General features: G+C 49.3%; 2 protein-coding genes across 2 annotated transcripts; one reads left to right on the forward strand and one right to left on the reverse strand.

The window, feature by feature from the left end:
• The first annotated feature begins 1,322 nt into the window (after positions 1 to 1,322).
• NSUN5 (NOP2/Sun RNA methyltransferase 5) lies at positions 1,323 to 6,241 on the forward strand. The gene is made up of 10 exons (XM_065924843.1): positions 1,323 to 1,437; positions 1,536 to 1,658; positions 2,177 to 2,351; positions 2,445 to 2,553; positions 4,418 to 4,556; positions 4,648 to 4,763; positions 5,127 to 5,305; positions 5,482 to 5,692; positions 5,768 to 5,908; positions 5,984 to 6,241. The coding sequence occupies exons 1-10, from the start codon at positions 1,345 to 1,347 to the stop codon at positions 6,096 to 6,098; spliced, it is 1,401 nt and encodes a 466-aa protein (XP_065780915.1). The 5' UTR covers positions 1,323 to 1,344; the 3' UTR covers positions 6,099 to 6,241.
• Positions 6,242 to 6,340: 99 nt separating this feature from the next.
• POM121C (POM121 transmembrane nucleoporin C) lies at positions 6,341 to 24,212 on the reverse strand. Its single transcript, XM_065924842.1, has 13 exons — positions 23,617 to 24,212; positions 22,497 to 22,712; positions 22,043 to 22,201; positions 20,366 to 20,446; positions 18,610 to 18,784; positions 15,090 to 15,181; positions 14,431 to 14,504; positions 13,656 to 13,780; positions 13,440 to 13,542; positions 13,036 to 13,212; positions 9,893 to 11,548; positions 8,763 to 8,885; positions 6,341 to 8,456 (listed from the first exon to the last, which is right to left on the reverse strand). The coding sequence occupies exons 1-13, from the start codon at positions 24,180 to 24,182 to the stop codon at positions 8,359 to 8,361; spliced, it is 3,645 nt and encodes a 1,214-aa protein (XP_065780914.1). The 5' UTR covers positions 24,183 to 24,212; the 3' UTR covers positions 6,341 to 8,358.
• Between the last annotated feature and the right edge of the window lie 1,320 nt (positions 24,213 to 25,532).

Genomic DNA, 25,532 nt, shown 5'->3' on the forward strand with positions numbered 1-25,532 from the left:
TTTAATAAATCCTCTCTTTCAACTGGCTAACCAGAGTAAACGTTTGCACTTGCAACAGAAAGATCTTAACTGATACACATCTAACATGCAAGAGACAGAGGAAAGAACAGTTCTTCACATGGAATTGGCATTTAAACTGAAAGAAGTGGAACGCTGGCAGAGGAGAAGAGCCTGCAGGGATCTAGGTTCAAAAGGGATGATGCTGCAGGGGGCCCACTTCCCTGGTGGTCCAGGGGTTAAGACTCTGCCTTCCAATACAGGGTACGAGGGTTCAATCCCTGGTCTAGGAAATAAGATCCCACATGCCATGCAGTGCAGCCAACAAAACAAAATGGGATGCTGCAGCTGGGACTGGAGACGAGGGTAGGGGCTGGTTGGGGTGGAGGGTGTGCATCTGTGCTACCTTAGTGTATGTTAACTTTGTCCCATACTAACAACACTGTGAAGTGGGTGAGTCTGCCCCGGGGGAGAAAATACCAGACCAATGGAAAGGAGGTCAGAGAATGGAACACCAGAACCTAGGGGAGCAACTTAGACAGGGTGGCCAAGGAAACTTAGACCTGGGCGGAGAGATGGGAGGGAATGCCAGCAGAGGAGGTCATAGAAGGCAAAGCTTTCCAACAAAGAAGATTTGTTCAACAGTGCCATGAAACCCTAGATTCAGATTCTGTGCTCCCACTGCAGAAGGTACAGGTTGGAGCCCTGGTCAGGGAACTTAAGATCCCGCACGAGGTGCAGCAATCAGTGGATTTACGTGTGAAATGATGAAGCCATAGATGATTTCTGTATTGTACAGGTGTGACGTGGTTTTCAAGTGTGACATCAAGGGCAGAAACCATAAAGGTAATATTTTTAAAATGAGAACTTCATGGTGTCCAAAACAATTATAAACCACATTAAAAGAATAAACTGGAAAAACGGCAAAACCTAAGAGGTATATATTATTAATATATAAAGGGCACTAACAGATAGTAGAGGGGTGAGCAAAAGACATTTACATGTCATAATATAAGAAATACAAACGACCAATAACAGGAAAATGTTTAACCTCAATCACAGAAATTAAAACATCAATAAGATCTCATTGTTTGCCTGTGATATCGGCAAGGATTGAAAGAAAAACGCAAAGAGCTGCGAAGAAGTGGTCAGCCGGGGTCTCTGCGTTGGCCTCCAGACCCTTACAGGAGTGTGAACTGCCACACGCCCTGGGACCACCGGAATGGGTACGGGGACTTCCGGGTACGGAACACCCGTGCCCTTTGACCCCGGAAGTCAGGTGGGGGCGGTGCAGAGCCGCGCGCGCCTCGCGACAGAGCCGTAAAGGCGCGCGGGCGGGCGCGGAGCATGGCAGTGTATTCGGCGGCGGCGGCCGTGCTGGCCGGCGTGGAGAGCCGCCAGGGTTCGCTCAAGGGGCTGGTGTATGCCAGCAACTTCCAGGTAGCAGGGTTCGGGGTTCGTGCTTGGGAGGGGGGCCCTGGCAGGGGGCTAGCTCGGCCCGGCCCGCGTCTCACCTGGGTCCTCTCGGCCGAGCGCAGAACGTGAAGCAGCTGTACGCGCTGGTGTGCGAGACGCAGCGCTACTCCGCGGTGCTGGACGCCGTGATCGCCAACGCCGGCCTCCTGCGAGCCGAGAAGAAGCTGCGGCCGCACCTGGCCAAGGTAACAGGAGGGTGAGCCCCTCCTAACCTTAGGGTCTCTGCTCCGTCGCGGTCCACTGTGTGATGCTAGCAAGTAGCTCCTCCGAAATGAGGCGCAGCCCCTCGCTGGTTTATGAATTGAGAGGAGGTGCACATGCTTTAACTTCGAGCCTTGTGTGAAAGATTAAGAACAGAAGACCAAAGTGCTGATAGCGCAGCAAGCTCTGTTTAGGTAAAACGAAAGGGTGATGTTGACAAGGGAGGAGGGTTCGGTCCCAGAGCTTTTCCTGATGAGAAGCCATGGGGAGGGCGTTCGGGACTGGGAAGCCAGGCGCCAGGTTCAAATCGTGTTAGTTCAGTCGCTCAGTCGTGTCCGATCGTGTGCTTGCCGGTTAATTTCTTGTGTGATCTTGAACAAGGTACCTCACTTTTACCCATTACTATCTTGATAGGTGGTCTGTTTAACTCTTCCAGTTCCAGCACTGTGGAGTTCCAGGATATTCATACTCAGGGTTTTCTCGCCTCCTTTCTCCATCCCAGGTGCTAGTATATGACTTACTACTGGGGAAAGGCTTTAGAGGGCGCGGGGGCCGATGGAAACCTCTGCTGGAGCGGCACCAGGCCAGGCTGAAGGCTGAGTTGGCCCGGCTCAAGGTTCGTCAGGGTGTGAGCCGGAACGAGGACCTGTTGGAAGTTGGATCCAAGCCTGGCTCAGGTGAGCTGGGACGTGTTGTGGAGGTGGGGGATAGCCGTCAGGCCCTCGGGAGACGGCCTGGTTCCAGCCCACTCACCGCTGATTGCTTCCTAGCCTCCCAGGTGCCTCGATTTGTGCGAGTGAACACTCTGAAGACCTGCGCTGAGGATGCCATTGATTACTTTAAGAGACAAGGTTTCTCCTACCAGGGTCGGGCTTCCGGGTGAGTTTAGAACCCTGCCTGAGCATGGAATGGGCTTCCCAGGTGGCCCAGTGGTTAAGAATCAGCCTACCAATGCAGGGGATGCAGGTTCAATCCTTGGATCGGGAAGATCCCCTGGAGGAGGAAATGGCAAACCACTCCATTATTCTTGCCTGGAAAATCCCTTGGACAGAGGAGCTTGGCGGGCTGCAGTCAGTGGGGGTCGCAAAGAGTCAGACGCGACTGAGCATGGAATGCTGTACTAAATAGAAGTGACTAGAGTAGGCGTCCTTGTCTTGTGCCTGATTTTTAGAGGAAGAACTTTCAGCCTTTCCCCATTGAGTGTGATGTGAGCTGTGGGTTTGTCATATACAGACTTTATTATGTTGATATATGTTCCTTTAGTACCAAGTGTGATGAGAATTTTTATCATGAGTGAATGCTGAATTTTCTCAAATGCCTTTCCTGCATCTGTTGAGATGGTCATGTGATTTTTGTCCTGTTTGCGGTATATCACACATTGATTACTTTGTGGATATGGAACCATACTTGCATCCCTGAACTTGGCATCTTGTGCATTCCTTGTTTTAACAGATGTCACTATGACGCATGCATTTGGTCAAAGTAGAAACTGAGTCATCTTACATGCTTCCCTCCTCTCAGTCTTGTCATTTACTACTCTGCCTTCGGTATCTCTCCCCAGCCTTCTGGATACTGCCTGGGTTTAAGCATCATACCCTGTCGTGATTGGCACGAGAACCCTCAGCTGATCTCCCCACGTTCAGACTTTTTTGTCATGCTCGTCCTCTTTGTGTTGGCTGCAGAAAGTTCTGAACCCAGACCTGACCCTTGACTCCCTCACTGAAAACCCTTGGCCCTCAGCTGGGCTGTGCCCCCCGCCTCCTTCCCAGGCCTGCTGCGCACTTGTGTGCTCACGGTGGTTGCTGCTCCGTACCCAGGCCCCCCGCCCTGCCCCTGCGCTCTCCTCCCTCCTGCTCTGTCCTTTCACAGCTCTGGGAAGCGGCCTCCTCTCCCTCTCTCTCCTTCATCTGCTGTAGATGTTTCCCTGTCGGCCTTCAGCGTGTTGCTTAGAGACCAGGGTGGTAGAGAATGGCTGTGTTTAGGTTTGGATCCCAGCTCTGCTACTTGTTGGGCTTCCCTGGTGGCTTAGATGGTAAAGAATCTGCCTGCAGTGGGGGAGCCCTGGGTTTGATCCCTGAGTTGGGAAGATCCCCTGGAGAAGGGAATGGCAACCCACTCCAGTTTTCTTGCCTGGAGAATTCCATGGACAGAGGAGTCTGATGGGCCACAGTCCATGCGGTCTCAAAGAGTCGGACACGACTGAGTGACTCACTTTGTATTTCTGCTACTTGTTAGCTTTCTAATCTGAGATGTTATTCTCTCGTTTTCTACATGGTCAAGTGAATGGACAGTGCTTCTCCATAGTTTAGAGAACGAAGTTTTCACCTCAGCTCCTCAGGGTACTTATTCATTCATCAGGAATCGACTCAGTACTCACTTCCCTGTACCAGGCCCCTCTTCCCAGGGTTATGTTCTGATAGTACTGGCTGTTGCGAGCCTAATGTGTGCGAAATCTTTTCCTGCGAGGTTTGCATGTCATTTAATCCCCGCCTGCCGTTTTCCAGAAGTACAGAGGCTGAGGTGCCCAGGCCTCCACCTCTGGGATCCTCTGGACGCAGAGTCTGGCCTGAGAACCCCTTCTCTTAACCTCTGCCTCTATCTTATCAGTGTGTTAATATACTCATAGCAGCTTTAAGCATTTGTCGCATCAGTAAGCAGTCAGGTGACGTGTGAAGTGCCTGGCTGGTGCCTGGCATGGAGGGATGTGTAAAACGTGGAATAAGCAGTTCGTATTCCCTGGCAGCCTCGAGGACATCAGGGCCCTCAAAGGGAAGTGTTTTCTCCTGGATGCCTTGCTACCAGAGTTACTTGTGTTTCCTGCCCAAACAGATCTGCATGACCATCCACTGTACCAAGCCGGTCACCTCATCCTACAAGACAAGGTAGGGAGGATGGGTGGAAAGGGGGGAAGCAGGTGGGGAGTGGTCAGCCTGGGGCCTCCGCTCACCCAGCCCCCGTGCTCTGCACTGCCAGGCGAGCTGTCTCCCGGCCATGCTGCTGGCTCCGCCCCCAGGGTCCCACGTCATCGATGCATGCGCTGCCCCGGGCAATAAGACCAGTCACCTGGCTGCTCTTCTCAAGAACCAAGGGTGAGTGCCATGGTCAGACAGGAGTGGGGTGGGATCTGATCCTGTACTTTGTAGGAAGAGATAAGGAACAGTTATTCCAGTAAGCCCTGCAGACTGAAAGGAGGCCTTGCCTTTCAGCATTTTCTTCTGGACCTAGGGCAGTTCCCTAAGCTTCCCAGTGGGCAGCAGGTATGAGATGTGAGTCCCCTAGCCCTCGGAGCACAAAGCCCAGGCCAGCTATTTCTGACCACTGAGCCTTTAATTTAGAATTTAAAGACATTTAAATAGTCTCTGTGTCCTAACTTCAACTACGTGTCAGAGCTGTGCACTCTTAAGACGCTTTGTCAAGTTCTCAGTTCACCTCAACTCTGTCCTCCTCCTTAGGAAGATCTTCGCCTTTGACCAGGATGCCAAGCGGCTGGCATCTATGGCTACCCTGCTGGCCCGGGCAGGGGTCTCCTGCTGCGAGCTGGCCGAGCAGGACTTCCTGGCGGTCTCGCCCTCGGACCAGCGTTATTGTCAGGTCCAGTACATCTTGCTGGATCCCTCCTGTAGTGGCTCTGGTGAGATGGCGGGGAGCACGGCCCAGGGCCCCACGGACCCACAGCAACCTTGGAGCGTGAGGGGCGGTCGGGTGTCCTGGCCTGAGGGTTGGTTCCTGTGACCCTTGGCAGACGTGCTCACCTGGAAGCAGGACCCGTTCTTCCAGGCTGGGTGTGCTGAAAGCACTCTTCCCTAGGGATGCCCAGCAGACAGCTGGAGGAGCCCAAGGCTGGCACGCCGAGCCCGGAGCGCCTGCGAGCGCTGGCTGCCTTCCAGCAGCGGGCGCTGAGCCACGCGCTCACGTTCCCTGCCCTGCAACGGCTCGTCTACTCCACGTGCTCCGTCTGCCAGGAAGAGAACGAAGACGTGGTGCGAGCTGCCCTGCAGCAGAGCCCAGGCGCCTTCAGGTAGTGGGTGTCCACCAGGGCCGTGGGGAGGGGGCCGCCTCTGACCTGGAAGCCCACCCCACTTCCTGCCTGCAGGCTGGCTCCTGTCCTCCCCTCCTGGCCACACCGAGGCCTGGGCGCTTTTCCAGGCGCTGAACACTGCCTCCGGGCCTCTCCCGAGACCACGCTTACTGGGGGCTTCTTCATTGCGGTGCTTGAACGGGCAGAGGTGCCGAGGTGAGTGACTGGGGGGCCTCCCTGGAAGAGGCTGGGGGATTGGGGCACGTCTCACGCCCATTACTTTTCTTCTAGCTCCGTCTCACAGGCCGAAGCACCAGTCTCAGAGCTGACACCCGGCCCTGCCCCAAAGAGGAGGAAGAGGCGGCGAAAAGCGGCGGCTGCCCCCAGCACACAGCCCGGCACATAGCGGGGGCGCAGAGCGCCGACTCTTCTCAGGCCCTCAGCCCCAGGCGGCAGTTTGGTTATGGCTGGAGGAAGAAGACCGGGAACCCCGTTCCTCAGCTGGAGGGAGACGGGACACTCCTCTGCTTTGGGTCCCTTCCCTGGGTTGCGCTTTTGCGGGTGAGATGCACTGCTGCTCACAAAAATAAAACGCAGGACATGGTCTACGATAGATCACAGTTTTTTTTAATTCTTAATGACATAAGCAAGGAGAAAAATCTCACATTCATACTAAAAATTCCAACTAGACTCACAGGAATTCAGTCTTCGTTTACAATGGAAAGTCCCAGCCTCCCGTCCCTGTCCAGTGCACGTACGTGTCCACACCCGCATTCACAAGCTCACACTCGGGGCAGGGGGCTCCTGGACCAACTGTCCCGCCTGTGGAGCTGAGGTAATCGAGCTGAGGGTCTGCCTTCCGTGAGCTGTAGGCAGCAGCCTGACTTCTAGACCCACGCCCGCCCCTCCCATCCGAGCAGGTATCGGGACTCAGGCCCCCCTCAGCTCCACACGCAAGAGAGCTCTCAGGGTGGGGAGGCGCGTCCCCCGCCATGAACCATTCACCCTCAGTCACAAAGGGGAGGGGACTAGTTACACCTACGTCACATTATTCATAAAATAAGAATTACATTTTCTGTTTCCAGAAGGAGCTCAAGTCCCTCAGGAATGCTGCCGGGACAGCATCTGAGCCTCCTCTTCACACAGGCATAACTTAACTCTACACAACTAATCTCTAGTCAAATAGCATTTATACTGAACCACCTCAATGAACCAAGCTTGAAGGAATTTAAAAGGCAATTTAGCTTAAATACAAAAATAAATTTTTATTGTTAAAAAATGTTTAAATATTTTTTTTTTAATTTAGACACACGCATTCATACTTCTCCCAAAGAGGATGGGCATGGCAGCAAGGCTCATGGGCCTGGGGTAAGGGGTTTTGGAACAGAGAAGGGAAGGGATGAAGGAAGTAAGACAACAGTTTTAAAACGTGGTTCGTTAATTTAGGGTTTCTACCATATACTACAAACAGTGAGGTGTTAGGTAGGTGGGAAAGCAAGCACAGGGCAGAAGCCTTGGCTTCCCCTTGGCCCCATCCTCCTGGGCTGCCAGCCCTTAAAGTCCAAACACCATGTGAGAATTCAAGACTCGGCGCTTGTGGCCGCAGAGTGGTGCCACTTTCCACACTCATTTAGCGAGGCCCCAGAAACTTAGAAACAGTTAAGTCCGGCACTACCAACATGCCGCCACTCATACAATTCAGTTCTTCCTCCAAACTCGATTCAAAGAGCAATAGACATGAGCATCAGACAAAATAACACAGGACAAAGCTTCAAACAGACGATCCCGGAGAGGCAGACAGGCCCAGTGAGGCCAACGGGGACAGTGGGTGAGGAGGCGGCTGAAAGCAGCGGGGTGGGTGGCTGTGTGTGGGGGGTGTGTCCTGCCTGTGCCAAGAGCTTCCCTCTCCCGGAGGAGGCACCACCCCTGGGTCTGCCAGGCTAACAGTCTTGAGCCACCAAGCTTTGAGGGGTCAAACTGGCAGAGTGGGTTGGGGATGAAAGGTCGGCTCGGACTTGGCAGGAGGAAGTGGAATAACAGGAGCCGCACCTGCAGGGGTCTCCAAGGCAAAGCTAGACTCAGGATCATTTTAAAAGGAATCGACCCTGCAAGGAACCGGCAAGGGATGAAGCAGCAAGAAGTGGGGAAAGAGTCCCCTCATGGGACTGGAAGGGGAAAGCCACTTGTGCAGCCAAGCCAAGCCCGGTGCAGCTTCGGGGACAGTCCGCCCCCACCCGTCAAGTGCACGGAGATGCAGGTAGCGGGGCTTGCCCTGCTGGCCTCCGGCCAAGATGGTTCTCGGGGGGAGAAGGCAGGCAGGGGACTGCCTGCCTGAGCTTATACACTACACGAGCGTCGGGGAAGGAATGGACAGTATGTACAGATGTTTCTTTAGTTCTCTCCAGCTTCACCAGTTCAACTGTTCAAGTAAGCTAACAGGCTTCTGCCCTGCCACGTCCCTCCCCCATGACCCCCCAGATCTGGGGCTTCTGCTTCCCGAAAGAGGGAAACAGCCCCTGGAGCTGCCACTACCTCCCTGGGGGCTGAAGCCAGAGGTCTGGGGTCGGTCTGCTTTATGGAACTAGAAGGATCAGAGGCTCTTCCTAGCAGGTGCCAAGGTCCAGATTTGGGCAAGGGGTGGTGGGGGGCTGGGTGAGGGACGAAGGCTATTTCTTGCGGGTGTGCTGCCTCCGGGCCTGCAGCCGCTGTCGAGCCCCTGGGGTCTTGGATCCCGCACCAATGGAAAAGGAAGGGGCTGTCGATCCTGGAAAGATTCAACAAGATCTCATCAGGGCAGCTGGGACCCGGGAGCACGTCTCTAAAGAACACTGGGCACTGGAAAAAGGCAAACCCTCTGGGAGAGGCGCTGGTTAAAAATGCAAAATCGCAAGACCACAGATAGTCTGGGAACAAGGCCCAGGCTGGCATTTTCACCTGGCTTCTGAGTGGTCAGTTGCCCAACTCCAAACGTGGGCAGTGCTGGACTCCTGGACTGGCCTTGGACAGCAGGACGCCGCCAGCCCGCCCCACCCCTCTTCAGAAAGGAGACAAGGTCACACTGGTCACTTACCGAAAGGTCCGACTCCGACAAAGCCTTGGGCAGGCGTTGAGGACGCCCCAAAGGAGAGGCTGCTGCCAGCTGCGCCCACTCCAGGGGCTGGGGTGTTCTGACCGAAGGTGGGCGTGGAGGTGCCTAGGATGGAGAGAGAGAGCGCTGTGGGGGCCAGGCTGCAGAGCAGAGGGGGCGGAGCCTCTAGGGAGCTCGGCTGCTGGCCTTCCCGCAGGACACCTGGGCTCTGGGTCCCCCATGAAGGACAGCACCGACCTTCACACCCGTCAGCCCGGGCAAGCCTCCCAGCTGGCCACCAGTGGTGCCACAGCAGGGTGGGCTTCTGGCCACCTAAGGAGCAGGGCCCCTCCATTTCCTCGACCAGCAAACCCAGCACAGGGGCCGACTCAGTGGACCTCTGCCTTTAGACTGAGCCCGACTACCTGCCCCCATCAGGACTAGTTAGATGCATTCAGTCTCTTGTTCACTTGTCCTCCCCGCTCTGCCCTGTGGGTCCCCTGAAGCCCACTGGGACTCCCCACCCAGCCCTGCTGTCCCTTCAGCCCTGCCTTCTCTCTCGTAGGGGGAGGCTGGCTGGGGCGGGTGGGTGTGGAAGGCAGATTTCTGCCACTCTGGCTCCTCCCCCCACTCCCACCTCGTCACCACCACTGCTCCAGACCCCACCTCTCGTCAGCCTCCCCAGAACACACGGCCACCACCCCTCCCACTGTACTTGCTTCAGATTCAACATGGTGGCTTCACCAGCTACCACTTAACTTAGACCTACATCTCACAACTGAACATGGCTGGGAAAACAGTGCTGACGGGCCTCTCACGACCACACTGTGAGTGTGTGACGCTGCCTGTGATCCTACACCATCTCCCCGGCTCCGAAGCGACTACTTGGGAGGTCCTATGGGGCCCTCTCACACCCGCCTCCACCCACACCCCAAACCCTGCTTGTCACCAACAGTCTGAGATTAAGTCCGTTACTTTCTCAGAAACGCATTCCTCTGCACTCAGTAATCACATATTTTACCAAGAAACTGATACTGTATCAATGCATTTAATGCCCGTCTCTTCACTACCACAATATAAAGCTCCAAATGGGTGGACGCTGCCCAGCGGGCCAAGTCAACTTGTGATCATACCTCCAAACACAGGTTTGCTGTCCGGCGTGCTGGTCACACTGAAGGCAAAGGATGTGTTCTGGTTGGGCGCGCCCAAGCTGTTTTGACTCAAGCCTCCCCCAAAAGGCGCTGTGCTCCCAGTGGTCCCACTCTGTCCTGCCCCGAAGCCAAACGCTCCAGAGGCAGCGCTGGTGCCCGGGGTGGCCACACCCATCCCAAAGGCCCCGCTCCCAGCTGGGGCCGCTGGCCCTCCAAACGTGAAGGGCGACGGCGTCGTGCCGCCGAACACCGAGCCGCTGGTCCCGCTGCTGGTGGTCTGGGTGGTGGTGCCAAAGCCAGAGGTGGTGGCTGCGCCAAAGGAGAAAACAGCGGTGGCACTGCCAAAGGCCGGCCGGGTGCTGGCGGCGGTGCCGAAGGCGGAGGGTGTGGCTTTCAGGCCACCAAACGCCGGCTGCGCAGCGCCACCGAACGCTGGCTGGGCTGGGGTCGGCGCTGGGGTCGCGGTCGGGGCTGGGGCCGCAGAGTTTCCAAAAGTGAAAGAGCTGCCAAAGCTGGGCACGAGAGCCGGCTTGGCAGCCCCCTGTGGCTGCCCCTCGGCGGCCCCGAAGGTGGGCTGGGGGTTGGCGCCCGGGTGGGATGCGAGCGGGGGCTTGGCGCCTGAGGCGAAGGGCACGCTGAAGGCTGGGGCGGTGCTGCTGCTGAACGTCAGCGTGGGCTGGCCGGCGGTGGCCGGGGCGGAGGTGCTGAGGCTGCTGCCAAAACCACTGAAGCCAGCACTGCTGCTGCTGCTGCTGCTGCTGGGGGCTGTCTGAGGGGCACTGGGAAGCGACTGGCCAAAGGTGGTGACTGATGTGGAGGCGGGTATGGCGGGGGGCTTGCCAAATTGGAATATGGAGCCCCCAGTTGGGGTGAAGCTGGCACCAGAAGTCGGGGGAGTCCCAAAGAGGAAGGGCTGGGAGGTGGAAGCAGTGGTGCTAGTCACGCTGCTCAGGGTGCTGGTCACACTGCTCACACCGAAGCTGAAGGCAGGCTTCGGAGCAGAGTCTGTGGAGGTGCTGGCCGTGCTCACAGAAGTCACTGTGGAGGTGGCCGTGGCCTGGCCGGTGAAGAGAGGGGCACTCGTGGTAGCGGCCAGAGTAGCTGTCTGCTTGAAGAAGGGAGTTAACCCGGGCATAGATGTGGGTGGCCCCACGCTGCTAAAGATTGGCTTGAAAGCGGGGGCTGGGCTGCTGGTAGTCATGGGGAGGGCCGAGCTGGAAGATGCCACGGCCGTGACCGTGGAAGGGCTAGAGGGCAAGGGGTCCCCATTCTCGCTTTTCGGGGGAGCCACAAAAATGGGTTTGAATGTGGGTGATGCTGAAGACACAGCAGGGGCTACAGAGGCAGAAGGGTTAGCAGCTGGGGTGCTCAGCATTCCAAACAGGATACTTTGCTTGGGACTGGGAGGAGGGGTAGACAGGGCCTGGGATTTGGCGGATGTCTCAGCCGAAGGGGACTTGGCGGCATCAGTGATGGGTCCTGGGGAAGAGGCTGGGGTCAGCCCCAAGACAGCAGTGGTGGATCTGGAGTCAGAGGAGGTGGCCGGAACAGCCCCTGACTGTGAGGAGCTCAGAGAGGCGAGAGGACTGGGTGTCTTCGGAGGCGAATCGGCCACAGTGGTGGTCACTCCAGCAGGTTCTGGGAAGAAGAGTAGAGAAAGTGAATTTGGAATACTTCAGACGTGACGGTGCTCAAAGCCCAGCATAGTGCTCGGGATTCAACAGTCAACAATTATGACTAAATCCATGTCACAGAACTTTAAACTGTTCATTCTTGAAAATAGGCCAGTGTTCATAATCACTAACCTTCACAGATCATAAAAAACATTTCAGAAGAGGATAAAACGTGGGCCCCGTTGGGAATTACATGTATAGAAACAAAGGAAATCCCAATCACCTGAACTTAAGTCCAGTTAACAATCTAGATACACCTTATACAGCTAACAAAGATGCTCTGCACTACATTCACCCACCAGGTGCAAGTAGAGAGCATATAACCATGAATGAGGAGATGGTCTGACCATGAGCCCAGGTATTCAGAGCCCCTGAATACCTAACACGTTCTACGATATGATGAAGTGCAGTAGAGGAGTGTGTGTATATGCAGTGCCAGGAAGTCTGAACAGCAACAGACCTTGGAAACTTCGAGAAGAGTCAGATTACCTTATGACTGTAGTCTAAGTGTGTGATAAGACATCCTAACCATGTGATCAGTGACACTTCTGCAACACCGCATGAGGTCAGCATTATTTTCTCGTCTTACAGATGATGACAAACAAGGCTCAGAGGAGCTGAGGGACTGGGTTTCAAATCAAGAGCCACTGGACGACCAAAACTAAGCTGCCTTCCTTAGCTCTGAGTGTTGCAGCCCTTCCCTAAAACTGATGACAGATTCTAAAGCTCTTAAGCCTGCACCAGCTCTGGTTAGAGGAGCTAGAACAGGGTCAACCTTTAAAACAATTCCCAGGAACTGATGAGCATGGTGCTTTCACTTCTTTAAAAAAATTTTTTAAATTCCATTACTTGGCTGTGTTGGGTCTTTGCTGCTACAAGTGGGCTTTCTCCAGGGGCTGTGAGCGGGGGCTGCTCTCTAGTTGTACGTGCGCTTCTCACTGTGGGGGCTTCTCTTGCTGTGAAGCAGGGGCTCCAGGCACCCAAGTTTCAGTAGTTGTGGCTCACAGGACCTAGAGCACGTGGGCTTAGCTGCCCTGCAATATGTGGAATCTTCCCAGACCAGGGATCAAATCTGAGTCCCCTAACATGTACACCCATGGCTGATTCATGTCAGTGTACGGCAAAAACCACCACAATATTGTAAATTAGCCTCCAATTAAAATAATTAAATTAATTTAAGAAAAAAATCTGAGTCCCCTACACTGGCAGGTGGATTCTTATCCATATACCACCAGGGAAGTCCTGGCGCTTTTACTTCTACCTAAACAAAGGCTGATGTCATTACACGCGCCAACGTAAGCTCTCCTGGGAACTCCCTTGCAGTCCAGTGGTTAGGACTCCACGCTTCCACGGCAGTGGCCTGGGTTTGATGCCTGGTCAGGGGCTTGAGAGCCTACAAGCTGTGTGGTGCGGCCAAGACACAAACAAAACAAAGGAAGCTCTCCCACTCACCAGGGAGGGAAGGTAGGCCCGGGGAATTATGCATCTTCTTCAAGCTCTCCAACAGTGGGTTAGCGCTAGAGGCTTGGAGGGAGGTTGGGGATGAAGCAGTCCCAGTGGCAGGCGAGGTAAAAGTGAAGGAAGACTGACTGGCAGGTGAGGCCTCAGTGACAGAGGCTGAGGCAGCACCTAGGGAAGAAAGAGAAGATGACACTGTTTGGAACTCTTTCCAGTTGCGTATCACGGAGCACGGGGAGTTCGGGGCATCGGTACAACTCACAGAGGTTTCCCTTCAATGCTTACCATTCTCCAGATTCCACTGAGGGCCCAAATGGATTTCCCACATGAGAAAGACCAAAATAAAACCCAAGGAGATAAAGCCTCTCTGGAGTGTGAAACTGATCTATATTCCTTACCAGTCTTATCCTCTAAGACCTTGTTAAACCACTGTAACGAAGCTTTCTTTTCCAAGTCCAAGTCCTCAGCAGTGATCGAATAACCAAGCTGGGGAGGTGGAGGCTACCAAAGAGAAAAAGAAGTTGTCAATCAGGAGAAACTGGAAGAATCCTGTCTTTAGCCTTCCTAAGGCAGAGCTAAGCTGAGGTGGGCAGAAGCAGAGGGACAGGACACACCAAGGTCAGCTGGTCTCCTCGCCTGGAGGGCAGCAGCTGAACCTTCCGTTTACGCTGCCCGGAGCTACCAGGTGTTAACGGGGAATTCCACGAGTTCTGCTTCTTCCATGTGGTTGGATCTGCAACTAAAGAGAGAGAGATTTAATTTTCTTCTTCCTCTCTGCCAGACACGGACAGGTTATCTATCTGCTGTTTTTAATATTGAATTTTCACTGGGTATCTCTGAAAAATTCTATTTTCCATGATTTGGGCTCCTGGATGGTGTTTGCTAGATTATTTCTAATAGTCAAGAGGATATAAAGGGAGAACTGCTCCAAATCAATGTATACAATTATTTCTGTTGTTCAGTCATGTCCAACTCTTTGCAACCCTATGGACAGTAGCCTGCCAGGGTCTTCTGTCCATCGGATTTTTCAGGCAAGAATACTGGTGTGGGTTGCTATTTCATTCTTCAGGAGATCTTCCCTACCCATGGATTGAACCTGTGTCTCCTGTATTGGCAGCTGGATTCTGTACCACTGAGCCATCAGGGAAGCCCACAGAACTGCTTACTGGACGACAGTCATCTGGACTGCTCACAGATACCTCAACCTAAGTTTACCCATAGCCTACTGTTATCACATATTGTATTGTATTTCTCTGAGTCGCCTTTCTCCCTTACCTGACTATAAACCTCTGAAAGACAGAAACATCTATCTCTGTATCCACCAGGCCCTTCACAAAGCAATGCTCAATACGTCCACCAACAGCCGCTCTAGTGCACTCATTAACTTACCCTTCTCTCCCTGGGACTCCTTGTCTGTTACCAATGGAGTTGAAGAACTAGAATGATGAGAAAGCTCCTCTTCTCTGCAGGAGGAAAAGGCAGAATTAAGTTTAGGAAGATTTGCTGACGGAAAATACTGGATAACTTCCTGCACCTGCTTGCCTACCAACTGGTCTAGAACCACCATGATTTAGGACCTCAGTATGCCAGGACCAAAAAAACAGAAGTCAGAAGAAAATCCCAATAGAAATGAATGGAGGCAGTTTATGGAAGCCATGGAGAAAGCTTTGTCTTAAAACAACCACAAATCAACACTTTTCAAAACCTTACTTACAGCCCACCAAGTTCCTAAAAGTTCTAGTCATAGGTCTGATCCCTAAATTTGACCTCAGGTACCCAGAGGGTCGGCTGGAGTTCAGAATGTGAAGCCCACTGACATCATTCCCTCTGTCTGCTCTGTTCTGTATGGTCTCTACTCCTGCACCCCCATTACTCATGCTAAAGTGTGGGGAAGAGCCAGAGGCTTCTACAGTTCAAAAACAAAAAAACACCACAGTTCAAAAGCATCAATTCTTCAGCACTCAGCTTTCTTTGCAGTCCAACGCTCACATCCATACAGGATTACTGGAAACACCATAGCCTTGACTAGATGGACCTGATTACCTTACCTTATTTTCTTTGCTGGCCTCTCTGGTGTCTGGGAACGGGATGAGGCTGGGCTGGAGAACGGAGATGAACTGGGACCACTCCTCTTCCACAGCTAAAATCCAAATACAAGTAACACTGACCCTGGTTGATAGTTTATCATCCGACCTTTGATAAAGTTCTTTTCACCACTGCATATAACATCTCTTTTTAAGTAAGTAAGGAAAAGTCTGAAGAACTAATGGCATGCTAACTAATAAAAGTAGAAGGGAAGAATGTACTTTTGGCATATGTCAAAAAAGAGGATGTCACAATCACTTAGCAGTTTAGAGCTAAGAGGTATATATAAGTTTGCTCCATATTATCTACGGAAATGATAAAAGTCAATTAAGAAACTGTTCCAATGAAGATAACCCAGTAAAATAGCTTTGGTCTCATTAAATTTTCAGTTTTACTTCATTAACTTTATTTTTAAAAATACATTATCATGCCATTTATGACTTTTGTAACATCAGTGGTATTTACCGTTATATGATAATTATCCATACATCTGTCTCCTCAGCAAGCAGAGTTTCCTGATATCAAAGGTAGTCCGGGGACTTCCCTGGTAGCCCAGTGATTAAGAATACGCCTTGCAACGCCAGGGACACCGGCTCAACCCCTGGCCCCTGAAGACCCCGCACGCTGTGAAGCAACTAGCCTGTGCGCAACTACTGAGCCCGCGCGCTGCACTCGCCGGAGCCCGCGCCTGGGGGCCTGTGCTCCCCAACAAGAGGGGCCCTGCTCTCGGTGGCCAGAAAAGCCCACAAACCACGAAGACCCACCACGGCCAGAAGATAAAATAAACCCCAACAAGTACAACGGAAAAATTTCCTTCCTGTCTCAACAGTTATTACCCGTTTCTAATATATCCTGTCAAAATTATTCTATACACATCAAAAGATGAAAGAACGCACAGCATGAATAGAGGGCCCTGTACACAGCGCTGCACTACGCACTTTTAAAAATTTATTCTGAGATCACTCACATCACCATCTACTAAAGCTGCCTTACCCTTTTTAACAGTTAAATCCTACTTCAACTTACAGAAATACTAAGTTATTCAACCAGTCCCCTAAAAAGGCATGCTTACATTGCTTCCAAGCTTCCACTATTAAAACAAAGGTACAATCAACATCCTCTGTATGTCTTTGAGTGTACGTGTAGGGTTAATTCCTAAAAGTAAATCTGCTGGATCAAAGGGCATGTGCATCTCTACTGTTGATAATACTGCCACCCCGCCCTCTAGGGAACTGTACCAACTGATGCTCCCAACCAGCAATGCATGAGAAGCCCATTTTTCTTGTTCTTTCTTTGGCCATGCCACAAGGCTTGCTGGATCTTGGTTCCCCTACCAGGGATCAAACTGGGGTTCCAGCAGTGAAAACACCGAGTCCTAACCATTGGACAACCAAGGAAATTCCCGTTTTGCAACCTGCTAAACCTTCTAAAACAGATTAGAGTGGCAGTACCCACTGATTGATACTAACATCAAAAAGGAAGCAGTCAGATTTTATCTATTCCTGACAAGATGCAATCCAAAGTACGAGTGTGTGTGGTTAGTCACTCAGTCATCTCTGACTCTTGGTGACCCCAATGGGCTGTAGCCCACCAGGTTCCTCTTTTCATGGAATTTTCCAGGCAAGAATACTGGAGTGGGTTGCCATTTCCACCTCCAGAGGATTTTCCTGACCCACGTCTCTGGGGTATCGTGCACTGACAGGCAGATTCTTTAGCACTGAGCCACCTGGGAAGCCCTAACCCAAAGTACACAGTACCACCTATGCAATATTCTGCCAAATTAACTGAACTCAAATGTAATCAAGCCTTGGAAAACAGGGGCTAGAGTACAAGTTAAAATGACACCATGATGATGCAAACTTAATCCAAAATATAAGAAATCCTACAGAACAAAATCATCTACTTTTTTCAAAAGCATGAAAAAAAAAAAAAAGAGTAGCAACAGTAGTGGTATAGATTAAAAGAGCCTAAGAGAAATATGAACCAAATGTCAAGAATTGATTTTTGGTCCCTGATTCAAACAGTGTAACTGCAATAAGACAGTTTACGGTAATAAGTGCAATTTAAATACCGAGTGATATTAGCTAATATTAAACAGCTATCATAAATCATTTAAGAGGAAAAATGGTATTATACTTATTAATGTGAAAAAAAATCTAAAAATATACTGAAGGACCTATAGCTGAAATGACATGTTTGCAGCTGATTTTTTTCGCTTATTTTAAAGTTTTTCTTCATTTTTATTTATTTATTTGGGCCGTGCTGGGTCTTTGCTGCTGTGCAAGGACTTTCTCTTGTTGCAGCACACAAGCTTCTCCTTGTGTGACTTCTCTAATTGTGGCTAGAGGGCTCCAGAGCGTGGGCTGAGTAGCTGTGGTGCATGCACTTAGTTGCCCTGCAGCATGTGGAACCTTTCCAAACCAGGGATTGAACCCATGTCCCCTGCATTGGCAGGCAAATTCTTAACCACTGGATTACCAGGGAAGTCCTCCATTTACTTTAAAACATAACAGCAAAACAAATGCGGGGCAGAGGTTGATGGAACACGATTGACAAAATGCCATTGACTATTAAAGCTACATGGAGGTCCATCATGGCATTTTCTGTGTACATTTGAAATCTGACATAAGAAGATTTTTTAAATAGGGATAATGAGTATATACTTAATATGCTTGCTGTTATGATTAAATGAGGAAATGTATGTAAAGTGCTTGGTTAGTACAGAGCCTAGCCCAGACAAAGTGCTCAAGGCAAAGGCTGTTATTACCCTTTTAGCATTCCTACAACTGAGACCTTCATCTTTCATTTATATTACTCTAAGAGCCTTCTGGATTAACTTAACTCAAAATTTTTCTCCCCTCGAAAATCCTCCTCCACACAAGCTTTATTTTTACTCGGCTCCTATACATTATTTACACAGGCACTGTAATGGGTACTTTTCAAACACCACCTTCAGTCTTTACAATAACCCTTCAGAAATGAGAAACAGAATTTAAGTGATTAACCCAAAGCCCCAGAGCTACTAAGTGTCAGAGCCAAGACTGGAACCCACATCTGTATATCTGTGTGGTAGCAAAGTTTGCTCTGTTCCCTAGGCTGTATACTACATTCTCTTTCTAAAAAAGAGAATGACAACATTTTAAAAAATTTCATCAAATTCTCAATGCCTAAAGGGTAAATTTCTTTTATGATCCAATGCAATCTGGGTTACTTGGTCTACCTGTTGATAAAATTAATACCCACTGAGTTATGCGCCTCCTGCCCGTTTATCTGCAGTAACGGCTGTCTTGTATCAGGTTTCCACACATGACTGCTCTACTTTTGGAGCTCTCTATTCTGCTCCACTGGTCCGTAGTTATCACTCGGGTTTGTATCTGTTAGTGGTACTATCACTATCTGACGGTAGAAAGAGGGAGCGAACACTGGCTCATCGATTAATTAGTGCTGGGAACCCAAGTCTCCCAGAGCACAAGATGAATGTACCTGAGAGAGCCCTCGAGTGGAGCTGTAGGAACTGGTGATGGCATTGCGGCTGGAGCTGGGGATGCCGCCTGTGTATGTGCTGCTTGTCAAGGAGCTCACAGAAGAGGTGCGGGATCTCTTATTCAGTTGATCATCTGAGTTCTGTGAATTAAGACCTCTCTTCAGAGACCCAGGCCTAATAAGAAGGGGAGAAGATAGTTAGATGCATTATTAAAGACATTCTTTTAAGGTTTTGTCCCTGGACACACAATCTTTCTTAAAAAAAAAAAAAAAAGTCAGTAAAAAAAAAAAAAATGCTCTTAATTTTATCATTAACAATGTGGCTAAATATATCCGTCAGGAAGAGAAAGTCAAATATTTTTAAAATGTGTGAGTCCACTGACTAACATTCTAGAAGATGCACACTAAACTAGTGATAGAAAACAAATCAGCAGACACCTGGAGATCGGGACAAGCTGAAAGGAGGTATTACTGACCGACACAGGAAAATTTTTGGAAGTGACAATACATTCATTATCTTAACTATCGTGATGGTTTCACAGCTGTATGCATGTCACAATTTATCAAATTATATACTTTAAACAGGCAGCTTATTATTCGCCAATTATACCCTGATAAAACTGTTTAAAAAAAAAATCAGAGTTAAGAGGAATGAACTATCTTTTCTAAACTTCCAACTAAATGGAAACTCCCTATACTTCCTTCCCATAGAAGAGCTATTCAATCTCTGTTATGATACCCAACCACAGACCAATTTATTCTTATACTGGATGAAAATGCTTTTCCCTCTAACTTGGATACACTTGCCCATGGATACTACTTGGACTTGCGCTGGGCAAGTTGTTTTTCTTTTCTGACCTGACAGTCCTTCCATTTTTTGGAGTGACGTTAAAATGAAAGTGAAGTTGCTCGGTGGTGTTCGACTCTTTGCGACCCCATGGACTATAGCCTACCAGGTTCCTCCATCCATGGGATTTTCCAGGCAAGAATACTGGAGTGGGTTGCCATTTCCTTCTCCAGATCTTCCCAACCCAGGGATTGAACCCGGGCTCCAGCATTGTAGGCAGACGCTTCACCGTCTGAGCCACCAATATCCAAATTTCCTTATTCTCCAAATTTCCTTTCCTTATTCTCCTTATTCTCTGGGCTAGTATTTATACACCTTCAAACTGCTTCACCCACCACCACCCCGGACGATTCTGGTGTACATCCTCTCTTACAGTGCAGTGCACCAAACCAGACACACGCCACTGACAATCCAAGCAGAAGTTAGAGAAGCAGGACTACCACTAACCAGCCTCATGTCAGTTTCTGTTCTTCCATCAGCACAGACTAGGAGGACATTAGCTTTTTAGGGCAGCTATACTATACTACTAGCTCAGAGTGAGAGGATCAATTCCTCCTCAAATGTATTTAAACTCAAATGTAGAGATGTAATATTTTATCTTCGATTTCATATCGTCGCATCTTATCCATTGCACCAACCTTGGGAGCTTCTGTTCATACACCTGGTTATTAAATATATTTATAAACCGTCTTAGCTTTAGCATATTTTATCCATACTAGTGAAAAAACATTAAGAGGAATTAGAAGATAATAGTTGTGGCAAGCTACTCAAAATGTTCCTCTCTGATTTCAAAGGTGTGAATCTGAACTAATAAAGCAGTACAAAGCAAAGAAGAATATCAACGAGGCAATTAACTCTGATAAAGCCCCTTTTCCAGACTGTACATATCATCTATGGATTTTCACTTACTTAGGCACAAAAGAAGCAGGGACTCCATTGGCCAACAGGGGCTCAAACGCTGAATGTCCGCTCCCACTGCTATCATGGCGTCTACAACAAATCAAAAAACTCTCAATTCAATGAAATTACTTCTCCCCCAGGCCCAAATCATATTCCCAAATTCTTGGGACTTTATACTATTTCTATGGAGCATAGGTTCCCTGCTAGACAAGAGGAGGGATGCTTCAACCACAAAGATTCCAAAAGTTAAATTTATCCTAAGAGTTAGGGCAGTAAGAAAAGTATGAAAATATTTCAAGACCTTTTGAACTATTAAATTGTTTTAATTATTTACTGATTTCTCACCGAAGTATCAGAATCACAAAATTACCATCCTACCATACCCAAATTAAAAACAAAAACAACACTTTAGGGGTCAACCCACACTCTTATGGTGCTCTACAGGTTAAGATGGCAAGTCTGTTAAGGAAAAACTTGACCTATCACATAGAAGGGCCTTTGCATGGTGCACATAATTATCACTTATTTCTATCATGGGAAAGATAATATAGAATCCTCAGGTATAGGCTCACTAGAGTCAAGAAAAATTACCACCCTGGAGAACATGAGAAACCTAGATGAAGTTATTTCTTCTCTTACCTCCACACCTCCTCACCCCATCACTCCTGCTTAGCTAGCTGACATTAGGTCAAACTGCTCACGTGCCAATCATATTTATCTCTAGTCATCATTACCTGATCTTTCTAGGACATAAATACACTTGCATTAATATTTCCCTACTCAATTTTGTCATCTGAAGTATCAAAGCTGACCAATTTTTACCCTGTAGGATATGAACAATCTTATCTAGGTAATGGGGCCAATGATTTTTAAGTGTGAGGCTGCTGTCTCCTCAGAGAACACTTCTTTGACCACCATATATAAAGAAGCCCCCTTCTCATTACCCTCTGTTATATTACTATTTATCTCTATATGCTTATAATCTATGATCACCTTGGTTTATTTTTATTATCCTTTTCCTCTGGTTTCTCTCAAACCCACAAGGACTCTGTCTTGTTCAAAGCTCTACTTACTGAAGCTGGAATAGGCTCTGACATATAGTGGGTGCTCCATTTACTGAACTAAAAAGACAACTGGGAATCCTTAACTGACTCCTTGCAAAGCCTGTTAAAGTCTTAATAGACTGTTTACTGCATTGTCAGTACAGAAAAGCAAATAACAAAAGTGGTTTTAGTCTCATTACTGACATATCTACCATACTCTAGTCCTCACTTCTGTTTGCCAAGCACTCCCCTCAGCACAATTACAACAGTGAAATCGGTGGTTACCCAAATAATTAAATGCCAGGAGGCTGTGAGGGGAAGACTTCAAGCATGCTCTCTCAAAAATAAAATTTAACTGATTTGTATCAAAAGTACAAGGTTAACCTGGATAATAGTTGCCAGCTCATCTCTAGTACTTAGAGAAAAAGCAAACCACAAAATTTATCTAACATGTGTCTCAGAAAATGAACAGCACTAATTTAAGAACTTATTATCAACCACTTCTATGAAGACCAAAGAAGGGAATCTACTAAGGGTCACAAACTGGAGCTGGCTTGTGTATCTTTGGAGAGTTACCCTATATTTCAACAAAATTCAGGAGTCCATTGGAGAAGCCTGTTCATTACTCTGTTGGTCCTGTTACCTTCTTTTATTTTCCTGGCCATCAGCAAATATTTGGTCTTCCTCTTCCACTGTCCTTTTCTTTCTCTCTTTGAGGGCATTCAGTACAGTCTCCTTTGCACATGGATCTGGGGCACTAGTTGATGGTGAAGACAGTGTTGAGTTGATAATCTGTTCTGGTCTGCAATGAAAGACAAGATTCCAGCATCAAGGTATTCTAATTACCAAGCCACAGAGCACAGACTTCAGTCACTGGACATCAGAAGCTAACTAGTAAGCAAAAGTATAATTTTATACACTCACAGGAATCACCCTAGGCTATCAAAGATACAGTCTAAGGCAAAAGAAACCAAAAGATGGTTCAATTACTACAATCTGGGATTTCTCATTCAAATAAGCAGCTACTTTCTTTTTTGCTTTGTCAGAGAAATAACCGAAAAAGAATAAAGGAAATACAAACATTGGACAATACTCACATTGGAGATCGAGTCAGTTTGCTATCCGGAGGCGCAATCCTCACTGTCACTGGACTGCACACCATTTTGGAATTACGAGCAGACAGCACCGTCTTCTTGTGACAACCATTCCAGCATACTGTGGGAAGTACCCCCAGCAAGGAATACTGGGCCTGCTGGATTGGATAGCGCCTTCGAGGTGTTACTACAAACCGATGTGATAAAGTCCCACAGTCCCTGTGGAGAATGGGAGATACCAAAGAAGCTTGAAGAAACTTCAGAAAATTTAAATGATTGAAGAACCACGTGGGTTCAGATATTTTTCAGAGGCTTTAAACTTCTTTTTAGGCAACAAAAAACATACAGTATGTTTATGGCAACTTTCCCTCATTTCATCTAAGAGCTGAAAGTGACAGCTGCATGACAGCTGTCCCTACAATGGACTTCCAACAATTTGAGAGGGAAATTGAAAACCTTGCCCACACAAGTAAATTACAATGGAAGAAAAGTGGGGGACAGGATGTGCAGGGAGGAACTTTTCAAGATGCTTCAATCTTTTATGCGAGGTCATCAGTGATATATACTCAAAGTCAAACATTTTAAACACCTAAATGTTCATCTTCTCAACTAAATGTACTTTTCATGAATCTAGTATTTTCATCAAATTTTCGTATTCTCCTGGATCATCTTTATCAAGTTTTCTTGATCAAAGAGATGTTTCCTGCGAACACCTCTTTGAGCTTGGCTAAACCACAGAATTTCAATTAGTGGTTCCAAAGGGGTGGGGGGTGTGGAGATGGATCTAACAAATCATTTCTAACTACACTTGAAAGATAAATATATTTTCACGAGAAACAGGGATAGTTAATGGTTTATCAAGTATTCCGCTAAATCTATACTGCATGAAAATTCAGATGGTTCTAAGAACTGAAAGCAAGGGAACCGCTGTGGCATTACATCTAATTCCAAAGGGTAAAGGTGGACAGGAGTTGGTAGACATGCATCAGGGTGATTAAGACGACAAAACGACATGGAATCCACTTTGGACTTAATGAAAAAGAAAATCGGATTTAAAAGTCAAGTCCTCAACTCAAAGTCAGCGACAGAGGAGAGGCTGTGGGGAAGACCAGAGTTATCTTACCGGTAGGAAGGCCTCCTGGAGGGTCGGAGAAGAGACGTGGGGAGGGAGGGGTGACTCAGAACACGCTGGGGATGCGCCGACTGAGCCGGCGATGCGGTGCGGACAGGAGGGCGGCGGCCCGGCCTCTCCCGCAGGTCCCTGGCCTCCGGGGCGGGGGCAGGCTGCGGGGGGCCGGGCTTGCCCAGGTAACTGCCCATGAGGAGCAGTTCAGCGGGGTCAGGTCCTTCGAGCGGGCTCCGCGGCTCTAGGAGATTTCCGTTTGCTACCGATTTGGCAGGAGGCGAGGCGAGCAGTGTTCGCTGACGCCGCGCGTTCCAAACGAGCGAGGAGAGGGCGCGCGAATCTCTGGGCTCGCGGCTTAGTCCCCACCAGGCCGCAGTAGCCCCCACAGCCAGCCAGGCCAGCGCAGCCGCCGCCGGCACCAGGTACAGCACGAGGCCGAGCAGCGACAGGCCGAGAAGCGCCGCCCCGGCCGGCCCGCCACAGCCCCAGCCGCGGCCCTCCCTGACACTCGCTATCGGCCGCCGTCGGTTGCCTCCCCCAGCCGCCGCAGCCGCCGGAGACATCGCGGCTCCGCGCCGCGGAGAAGACTTAAATATCCCAGCGTGCACCGCGCCGCGCGCCGCGTCGCCGCGCGCCTACTGCGTCACTGCGCACGCGACGCAGACGCGCGACTGCGACGGGAAACGCTGCTGCCTGGCAACGCGCTAGACCCGACCCGTTTCTGAAAACGCCGCCTGGCGAAACAGCGAGTTCTGATTCTTGACGTTTCCCGCCTGTCCGCACAGCACCCAGCAAGAGATGAGACTTTTGGAAGAATCGCGTTAAGAATAAAAGCGCTGGAAAACGACTACTGAAGTAATGTTTATTTCCTAGAAGGGTTACACACCCTACAAGAGATTATCAGCCACTTTTCACAAGTGCTACCTGAGGTTGCGAGTTTTTTCAGTTACTCTGTTTTCTGCCAAAGTATAAACTGCTAAAGGGAGTTGACTTTAACAGCAATAAGAACTAAGGCCAACACTAACCATCCTCCTTAAAGGTGCATCGAGTACCAATAAAAGGGCTTCCCTGACGGCTCAGTGGTAAAGAATCCGCCTGCAGTGCAAGAGAACGAGGGTTCTATCCCTGGGTCAGGAAGATCCCCTGGAGGAGGAAATGGCAACCCACTCCAGTATTCTTGCCTGGAAAATCCCATGGACAGAGCGTGGCAGGCTACAATCCATGGGGTCGCAAAGAGTCGGACACGACTGAGCACGCACGCAGTTCTAATAAATTCTCGATTAAACAGGCTAATAGTCTAATAAACTGCAGATCAGACCTGAAAGTGCAATATAAGTTTGCGCTTCTGCAGTAGACATTTATAAATGGAGGCAAAATTAAAGTGTTAGTCGCTCAGTTGTGTCCAACTCTGGGAGTCCATGGACGGAAGCCCACCAGCCGCCTCAGTCCATGGGTATCCTGCATTGCAGGCAGATTCTTTACCATCTGAGCCACCAAGGAAGCCCCATAAATTGGGGCAATTACTTATCAAATTTCCCATCATCCTCAGAACCGGGTAGATTTTTAGGATTTGTGATCAATTTACCTGTGTTAAGTTTGGTGGCCTGAGAAAGTAGATTAGTGTTTGCCGAGTACTGGGTCAGGGTATGGTAAGTGACTTAAAGGGTAGAGTTTCCTTTTGGGGTGACAAAGATGTTTAAAAATTAGATTACAGTGATGTTGCATAGCCCTGTGAATTGTATGATATTTAAATTATATTTTAATAGAGCTATTTAAAAAAAAAATCTTGGTGGTCTGCCAATTCAGGCTTTGGCCTAGCTCGGCTTCCTCAGCAATTCATTTATTGATTTATTCCTTCTATTACTGATATACATTAAAGAGATTAATGGGGAGAAACACAGGGTCTCTCATCT

The sequence above is a fragment of the Muntiacus reevesi genome, chromosome 2 (genome assembly GCF_963930625.1).
Source record: "Muntiacus reevesi chromosome 2, mMunRee1.1, whole genome shotgun sequence".
In the NCBI taxonomy this organism is placed as follows: domain Eukaryota; kingdom Metazoa; phylum Chordata; class Mammalia; order Artiodactyla; family Cervidae; genus Muntiacus; species Muntiacus reevesi.

Bases quoted from the DNA above. Each gene is read 5' to 3' on its own strand.
- POM121C (XM_065924842.1), bottom strand. From the start codon at position 24,182: ATGTCTCCGGCGGCTGCGGCGGCTGGGGGAGGCAACCGACGGCGGCCG. The intron at 13,781-14,430 runs GTAAGTTAATGA...CTCTCTCTTTAG, and splicing joins GGAGTCCCAGGGAGAGAAGG to TTGCAGATCCAACCACATGG. The intron at 8,886-9,892 runs GTATGATCACAA...TCTCCATCCTAG, and splicing joins CAGCAAACCTGTGTTTGGAG to GCACCTCCACGCCCACCTTC.
- NSUN5 (XM_065924843.1), top strand. From the start codon at position 1,345: ATGGCAGTGTATTCGGCGGCGGCGGCCGTGCTGGCCGGCGTGGAGAGC. The intron at 2,554-4,417 runs GTGAGTTTAGAA...ATTCCCTGGCAG, and splicing joins TACCAGGGTCGGGCTTCCGG to CCTCGAGGACATCAGGGCCC. The intron at 4,764-5,126 runs GTGAGTGCCATG...CCTCCTCCTTAG, and splicing joins GCTCTTCTCAAGAACCAAGG to GAAGATCTTCGCCTTTGACC.